At 37.9% G+C, this 9,580-nt stretch overlaps 1 protein-coding gene across 1 annotated transcript in view; it reads right to left on the bottom strand.

Moving 5' to 3' along the window:
• Asb4 (ankyrin repeat and SOCS box containing 4) overlaps positions 1-9,580 on the bottom strand; it is a 70,671-nt gene that overhangs the window by 21,263 nt on the left and 39,828 nt on the right. Inside the window, exon 3 of the mRNA XM_015488231.2 lies at positions 6,330-6,820. Within this exon, the coding sequence (XP_015343717.1) occupies positions 6,330-6,820 (491 nt within the window). The remainder of the gene's footprint in view (positions 1-6,329; positions 6,821-9,580) is intronic.

Here is a 9,580-nt window from a genome sequence, read left to right as displayed (position 1 = left end):
ATTGTGTCTATCTAGAAAACACACACACAAACACACACACACACACACATATATATATATATATATATATATATATATATATATGGAATTTATAGAAAAAGAGTTTAACAGGAGGCTCAGCATATGGTTTAAGGGTCACTCAAAAAAACTGATCTTTATGCTCTGCATTCATTCCCAGGCTACACTGGCTCTTCAAGGGATCCAAATGACACAGTTGATTTGTCCCTAGGTTTCCTTACCTCCTCCTCCTTGAGAACACAGAGCAACTGAGGCAGAATAGATGTGGCTAAAAGTTATTCTTCTCTTGCTTCATGTTACCTACTTCTTAGCTGGGGTTGCCAGACTTAGTACATAACAATAATGCAGGCTGCTCAATTTAAATTTGAATTTCAGACAGACAACAAATAAGTTGTCATATAAGTATGTCCCCAGTTTTGCCTGAGAAGGGGTTATGCAAAAATTTGTTATGTATCTAAAATTCACATTGAACTTAGTAACTGCTATTTTTTTTTAATCTGGAAATCCTATTCCTAGTCCCTGTTAAAAAATAGTTAAAACTCAGTTGTGCATATGGGAATGTAAAGCATTTGTGGTTTGGGAGCCAAACTTCATGTGTTTGGTGTTTCTATTTGCACCCACCAGGTCCCTGCATATCACAGGGAGATGAATTCTCTATTTTCATTAGGGTTAAAAAAAATTAGGTGGTTCCAAATCTTAACTTTCTGCAATCTTTAAATGCAAGAGGTCCAAAGTTTCCACCACTGTCATTAGTTTTTGCTGACACTCTCACTACTACATTTTCTGCTGACAGAAGACTTGGTTCTGGGGGGCAGGAAGGCTCTTGTTAGCTTGACGGCCTCCCATCTCTCCTCACTGGCTTATTCTAGAACTAAGACCAACTGGACGCCCCTTCTCAGGCCTCAGTAATTTCGCCAGATGATGGTAACAAAAAAACACCCTCAAAGGTAGCAAACTTAAATTATCACTTGATGCCGACTGTCAGAACCTGGATCATCAAATGACAATGGACTGCTCTAGACCCCAAAGACAGACATCACTGTCTTCTCTTTGCCTCTGTCTTCCTGGAAAGCAATAGACACCCTGAGAGCTTCATCCCCCACAAGTCTCTGGAGTCTCTGGCGTCATAAAAGAACAATTAGAAAAAAGAAAAAAAAAAACCCACCTCTGTGTACAGAGGTGACAGCTGGAGAGTTTTAGACACTTCCTCTCATCATCTCATCCTTAAATGCATAAATATCACCCGTCAAAAAAAAAAAAAAAAGATTCAAGACAAGTAGTTTCTGAGTAGTTCCTGTCACTCTTTCAATCCAGCTGCCACTTATAAGCCACTTCAGTAGAGAAATTGTAAAGCTACCTTTGACCTTACATATTGATATATTTTTGTGCAGAAATATGCTTGATAATCAAAGAGAACTGCTTGTATCCTGGGCTTCATATAAGCGTTTTTCAATGGCAGAAATCATCCTTACCGCCCCCCAAACCCTCACGTTATCTTTCCCTCCCCTAGAAAAATGTCTTTCTTGCCCTACAAGAAATCCTAATCTTGGCTCCCTGGGGTGTCACTTCCTACTGAATTATGCTTAGAGGAAAAAAAATCAAATGTCCTTTTGTACCCTGGAAAGCAATTGCAGACCCTATAATTCTTTTTTCCCCTGCTTATGTAATTTATACATTGGCTTTCAGTGAAATACACCCTCTACAAATTTGCTTTGTATTTGGAAGACAGCATCTTCAGCTCTGACCTTGTTCCTTGTAAATAAGGAAACTGAATTCCCCCTCCACAAGAGAACAAATCTCTTTATCTTCTGGATAAATGAGTCAGTCATTTACTTGTCGTAAAGATGACTTTCTCTTTGGAATTTCGAGCTGTTGAGTAGTTGTTCTAAATCACTTTCAAGCATCTGCATAGTAAACTGAATAGTTTTTCTTCAGTTTTTCTTTGGAAGGGGGCCAGCTCTCTTACACATTCTGTTGGGTAGCAACAAAAAACGATTTTAATACCAGCCTGCTACCAGTAGCCAACTCTGTCTTAAATCTCTTTAGCATCCAGCCAAACTAGAGGAACATGGCAGAGCACGTAGAACTGAAAAAGAAAACACGAATGGTGGATAAGATGTTTCTTGGGACACAGGCTAGTGAAACCCCCAAGAGGGTTAGGAGGGGAGATGCCTACACTGAACCAAGAGCACATCTTTCCAGGAGGAACAGAAAAGGAAGCAGTGTGGTTGAGCACTAGCCCTGGACTCATGGAGGACAGGCTCACTCACTCACTCACTACTCAGACCTTCTTGAAAAGTTCATATTACTTCATTGTTCACATGAGGAATTTGGAGTCTCAGATTGAAGAACTTATTCAAAACTCATACAGGGGCTGGGGCTGAAGCTCAGTGTCAGAGCACTTGCCCAGCCTGTGTGAGGCACTGAGTTGGAGCCTTAACACCCCATAAAAATAAATAAATAAAATAAAGATATGCTGTCCATCTACAACTACCAAAAAAAAAATAAAAAAATAAAAACTCATACAGGCAGGAAGTAAATGGCCAAAGCAGGACTTGAGACCATAGTCTCTAAGCCTCTACTCTAAACCCTTCTCTTTGGTATCTTTCAAAGGATTGCCTTCATGAAAAATTTTCCTGAAGACCTTCCATACTCACAAGACTTCTTACTGGAGAATAGAAACTCCATTTAAAGGCCCATTCTTGCTAATCTGGCTCTTAAAAAGGAAGGAGGATAGGGTCTTTTAGTTATTTTCCTAGAAATTTCATGCAATCAGTAGTGAGTATCAAGAGTACAAACTCAGCATATGGTCTCTAATCAAGGGCTCAAGCACACAGTGTCTCTCCTTGCTTGGAAGTCCCCCAAAGGTCACAGTAGGCCCAGGAGTACTGATTCTATTGCTCAGCAGACAGGTAACAATAACAACAGTCATAGCCAGCATTTCTTTAATGGTTACCATGGCCCAGACACCATGCTAAACAACCTTAAATATTACCTCATTCAATTCTCAAAACAACCTTTGAGAAGGCAATTATTATTCCTGAATAAAGTGGTAGAGGATGTCTCTCTAGCTACTTATGCTCCATATCCCTCTCCATCCTTTTCTCTGGAGGGTAGGTGTCCTAGGAGCATAAATATGTGCAAAATTATGCTTTACCAAATGAGCTGTCTTCTAGAAGTTCTACTATGAAGAATACACAAAGCCTTATAAGACATGAGTGGGGAAAAAAGGTGGAAGTAGACCAAGGGAGAAATGTTAAAAGACACAGGTGAAGGTCAAGGTAAGAAACAGGGATAGTCTGCAAAGACAGAAAGTGGCCTAAGAGAAAGAATCATAAAATGTTTTCTAGGCCCTGAGCATATTTGTAAAGTGCTGTAAGTAGTATTAACTTCTTTCCAAAGGACTCAATTTACACACTTGCCAAGGAATAAAGGCAAGGTGCACCCATTTCACGGGGAAGAAACTGAGGCTCCAGAATCTTAATTTATTCAGTCGCTGTCTTATGGAAGTAATAAGACCCAAGTTTAACCCCCAAAGTCCATGTTTCCGTATTTCTGATATGAAAGCATAGCTAAATCTAGGATGAATGAGATGCACGTGACAAAAATTGAAAAACTAAAAGCAGGAACAAATTCATATGCAATTTAAAATTTTCAATTCTATATTCACATTTGAGGTTGTTAACATCTGTTATTTTAGCCAAGTCCAGAATGCCAATGTATGTTGAGAAAATAGAAGAAATCTAAACAATAGATATTTATAGCTAATAGATCACTATATTTTTAAGATAATTTAATACATTAAAAATAAGTTATATATTAAACATAGTTGATATATAATATGTAAATATAAGTTAATATATCTAATATATAATAAAATTTAATATAAGTTAATATATTAAATATAAATTTAAATAAGTTGCTGACTTTTCATAGGTTTTATTTCTAAAGATACAGTATAGCTGTTGTGATATGAAAATATTCTTTGATTCAAAAAATATTGAAAAATTTGAAAGCACAAGAAAGATGATAATTCACAACTGAAGCCAATCTTCAACAAAAGATTTTAGAGTATTGTTTGGAGCCATATATAGGGTACTTTCTCTTTTATAGAGCCCTTTTTATTTTAAAATTATAGGGAAAATGTAAAGGTTAAATATCTACATGATTCTTGGTCCTTTCAAACATACGTAACTAAGATCCACAGGCAAATACAATTAGTAGCTAAAAATTGGGGGTATATAAAATTTGGTTTGAAAGAATAAGTAAGCCCCAGGTCTAAACTGATACAAAGATGTAAAAATTAATTAGGATGCATATGAACTATTCTAGGTCATGAACTGAAAGACTGGCTTGAAGATATATATATATTTTTTTTAAGTTAAGCTGGGCATGATAGTGCATGCCTATAATCCCAGCTACTTAGGAAGCTGAGGAAGGAGAATTATAAATTGGAGGCCAGCCTTCACAACTTAATAAAACACTGTCTCAAATTTTTAAAATTAAAAAGGTCTAGGGATGTAGTGGTAGAGCATCCCTGAGTTCAATCTCCAGTAGTACAAAAAATTAAAATTAAAAAATATATATATATATATATTTTTTTACAATTGAAAGGGAGGCAATGTTTCAGAATTAAAGAGGTGACCCAGGTATCCCGCAGTGATGCAGAATCTGCCTTCATGGAAGTTCACAAATAGGACAAAAGTACTACTTCTGCCTAGAACCTGAAGAATTAAACAAAATGACCTCTTCAGGCATCTTCTTGTCTCATGATGTTTTAAGTTTAATTACATTTAATGAGTAATGTGTTATCAGAAAATACAGCAGAAACTAAGAGCTCAGGCTTCAAAGTCAGACAGTCCTCCATCTGAATCACACCCTTAACCAGTAGTCAATCATTTGGAATTGTCTATAAAAATTTTAGAAAGTCCCAGAACATTCTGAGCTTAACATATAATTTTAAGAAAAGAAATGACTTAGTCTTCTATTAAAACACTGACAAACAGGATAGAGTTCCTATTTCTATTTCTATTTCTATTTCTAGAGGTCACAGGAGTCGCTGACTCCACCATATCTTCATCTGAATTCTCTCTAGGTTGTCCGTCTAGAGTTTGCCCTGAGTGCACTACCCTTAAATTCTTCAGCAGAACTTTTCGTCTGAATAATCCTCACATTGCAGGGCTTCAGATGAGGTCCTGACATTTTACCAAGGCAGGAGGTGGAGCTAAAACTTAGCTGGAATTCAGTAAAAATTCTGTTAATTTGATTTCTGTGGCCCTACATTAGCTAGCTGATCTACATCGCAAACTCTTCTCCTTCTAGTTAATTAAATTTTTAGAATGAGGGAGATTCTAGGTACAGCTTTCTCTGATTTCTCTAAAGTGAAATACATTTCGGCTACCAAACTAAGTACCCTCAGTAACCTAATGAAAAATCTTCTCTCTTCTCTGCTCCCATCACATCCTTTATTTCCCTACTTTATCATTTAGCATGGCTTATTATGCGTTAGTCTCTCCTACTAGATTCCAAACTACTTGAGGGTAGGTTCCATGTCTTAGTTATATCAACATTGTTAGCATTTGGTCCCTGCCAAACCATTAGAGATTATCAATCAATGTTGTTCTGAAAAGAGGTATGAAGTGTGATATTACAAGAATAAATATTGGAACCAAATCCATCTGGGAGTTAGGAGCTATAGTTGCAGTGGGCTATAGTTGCAGTGCTAGAACATACATATATCCCCTCTGTAGAATGGGGATAATAATATATACCTTGTAGGATTGTTGTAACAATTTAATTAACATACCAAAATGCTTTCAACAGTGCGTTTAATTCTTATATGTAGAATAAATATAATTATTAGTCCTCAATAAATATTAGCTTCCATCAAACTGGAAAATGGAGTGACCCTTTCATGGCTACAAGCTAATTTATTCCAAAGCATGTTGAGGCATCTTGAGATCAGACATTCTGCTTCAAAGATGGCCAACCTGACACCATTCACCTTTCTGGAAACTCACCTCAGTCACCCAGAAAGTCACTATCAATTCACTGGTGTACATACAAGAATGAAAGATTATCTGCTACACTTGTTCTCATCCCTGACTCTCACACCCAGATTTCAAACAGACTTGGACTAGGATGAGGCAGCTAGAGCTAGGCATGTAAATGGAAGGTCAAGTTAGAGGTGGAGAGGTCGGTAGTCCAAGCACTCAAGCCTCAAACAAGCTTGAGTTACCTGGAGATTTAAGACAAGCACTATTTGCGTCTGGGTTACCCTTCTGAGTGGCCCAGGACCGGCGTAGCCTCACCTTATGGAACTGCGGAGGGTATATTCGAGCAGCCCCATGATTCAACAGCAGCTGGTAGCAGATCTCCGGCTGGGCAGCTGGTCGCACCGAAGTGACCTTCAGCACGTACTGGATAGCAGCGCAGCCATTGATATCCATGAGATTGGCTTCTGCACCAGCTTCCAGCATCATGTGCATGAGCACATGGTCACAATTCCAGGCTGCCTTGTGGAGGGGGGATTTAAAGTCGTCATCCCGGGCATTGACCTCCGCCTTGTTGTCGAGCAGCATGCGGCAGATGAGGTGGTGCTCCCTGCTGTACTCCTGCTCTTTAAAGCGGAGGGCCCAGTAGGTGGCGATGGCCAATGGCGTCTCCATGTGGGCGTTCACGCTGTCCACGATGGCCCCGTGCTCCACGTAGAAGGCCACCAGCTCAGAGAGGCCGAAGTGGGCAGCCGTGTGCAAGGGGGTCTCCTCATCCTGGTTGTTGGTTTTCATATTCACGTTTGCACCTAAAGGGGGAAATTGAGTCAGACAATTACTTATACTTATTTAGTCATTCTTCCCAGGGTTCATTGAACATGACTTTTCTGGGTGATTCCTTTTAACCCCTGACATCTTCCCTCCTGACCCAGTTCCATTTCTCATCCCCGTGGAAGTCACTCTTTTTAAACAACAGCGCCACCTCCTGGAAAGCCCACAAATGCACCCAGGGGAGGGGAACACAGAACAAAGAAGGCCTTGAAGCTCAGTTCCTAACTCCCAGGTGGATTTGGAAATATCAAATGATTTCTATAACCATAAAGCTTTTATTAACAAAATACCAAACGCCATTAAAATAAAGGTTATATCGGAAACTTTGAAGCTCAGATGGGTGACTTTAAGAATCATCGATTGTTTTGAATGTTTCTTCTCGTTCAAAGCTGATGAACCTAAAAGTTTGGTGCAGGAAAACTTCAGTGTCATAGAAATTACCCGGCCTTTTCATTGAAATCACAATCTTTGGAATACAATGAAAATACAGAAAATACATTTCTCTCTCTCTGGCCACCAAACTAGCCTAAAGGTCATATTTTGCATTAAAAAGGGTAAAAGCTACTATAATAGAAATACTCCCTGAAAGAAAGGAAATAATTTAGAGACTGTAATATGTTTGATTTATGGTTGAGAAAGGATATTAGAAATACATTTTGTGTGTGTGTGTTTGAAAAGCTCCTGGAAATTATTTAATTCAACCCACTTATTTAACAGACCAGGAAACTGAAATAAATTATATTTTTTGATAAGTAATGTTAAGTACTAAAATGGTCAACTTGGGAAGCTGAAATTTCCCTTCTCCATCTAATTTAATATGGCGAACCAAATGACCCCTAGGGGGCCAAGTCTATAATCAATTCTAGAAATTTTTTATAGCTACTTCAAGTGTAAGTCTGAAGAGATGTTATTATTGTTATTATTATTATTATTATCATTATTATTTCAATAACTAATATTTATTTTGCATTTACCCACGTGCAACCTTCTGAGCTAAATTCTTTTCATTTACTGCCTCATTGAATCTTCCCAGCAACTCTTCACAGTATGTGCATTTTTAATCCTAATTTTACAGATGAAGAAATTTGCACTTAACAATTTGCCAAAAGTACAACAAACTAGTAAGTAGCAGAATCATGATTTGGGAACATACAAGCTGGCTTCAAATTCCCTTATTACTATGCTATTCTACTTCACTATTATTTTTCTGCAGAAAATTTTTCTGTACATTACTTTTGTTTGATATTTGAAAAACAGAGCATAGTAGAAAAATAATGTTGCATTTTTTAAAATTCAAAAAAATCTGTTCTCTATGGATTGTTCTTTTATGCCCTTATTTATGGCATATGAAACATACTTGAGAAAAGCAATACTTCCACTACCAAGCTTAGTATGCTACACAAAATCAAACCTCCAGTGAGGTTTGCAAGAGCACATTGCTCTCTGCAAACTCTGAGACTGTGTACTTCTAAATTGCAGAAATTCGAGCTGCAACCAAGCTGATCTTCCACCGAGCCCCTGTATTCATCAGTATTCTGCCCTGGCAAAGTTCTGGGTGAGGTCTTCTTTCAGGTCAGGTCTTTGCTCAGGAGTGAAATGGAATGAATAAGCATGTTTTCCCAGCAGCCATGTGCAGGGTCACATCAGTGGCTGGAGACTTTCCAGTAAGGGAGAGAAGCAGAGGGTCAGGATGAAATTTTTACAGGCCAACGTGGAACAACTACATCCTTTATTTTTTAATGGACTTGGACGTTTACAATTGATCCTTGACCCCTTGGTACAACTAGATATGCAGCTTGGCTGTCTTTTCTGATTAGGAGCTCCTTATTTTTATACTTGAATTGTGTCTTTGAGAATAACTATTCCAGGGAATATTTAAAATTGGATGGTTTGACTACTTTTTGACTTTAGGTTTTGGGGATTTATTCAAGAAAATAGATCAGAAATATAATTTTTGGTGGACTTATACAAATATTTTTTTAATGTGAGAGTACAATGCATTAGTTTCCCAGAGCTGCCATAATAAAATATCACATGCTGGATAACTTAAAACAACAGAAATTTATTCTCCCATAGCTCTGGGGACTAGGAGTCTGAAATTAAGGTGTCAGCAGGGTTGGTTCCGTCTGAAGGCTTGTGGGGGAGATCTCTCTCAGCCTCTCTCCTAGCTTCTGGTGATGGCTGGTAATCCTTGATGACCCTTCGCTTGCAGATGTCTCTGTTTCCATCCTCAAAGGGCATTTTCTTTGTGTCTGCTTTTCATATGACCATTCTCTTATAAGGACAGCAATCCTATTGCACTAGGGACCCACCCTGCTCTAGTATGACCTCATCTTAATTTAAGTAATGCCATCTGCAACAACCCTCTTTCAAATTCACATGTTGAATTACTGAAGATTGAGGCCTAAACCTATTTCTTTTTCTTTTTCTTTTTTTTTGCAGGGGTACGGGACATAATCCAACCTATAAAATGTAACTTGCATTATAGAGTATTTAAAATGCACATTTTAATTATCTTACATATATATTCATATATAATTATAACGTTACCATACATACAATTATATCCCAAGTCAAGAAATCAAACGCTTCTTTAAAAAATTTTTTTTTTAGTTTTAGTTGGATACAATACCTTTATTTTATTTATTTGTTTTTATGTGGTGCTGAGGATCGAACCCAGTGCTTTGCACGTGCTAGGTGAGTGCTCTACCATGAAGCTATAACCCCAGCCCAGAAAT

Source organism: Marmota marmota, unplaced genomic scaffold, assembly GCF_001458135.2.
Source record: "Marmota marmota marmota unplaced genomic scaffold, marMar, whole genome shotgun sequence".
Lineage (NCBI taxonomy): Eukaryota > Metazoa > Chordata > Mammalia > Rodentia > Sciuridae > Marmota > Marmota marmota.
This window is presented reverse-complemented; position numbering and strand designations above follow the sequence as displayed.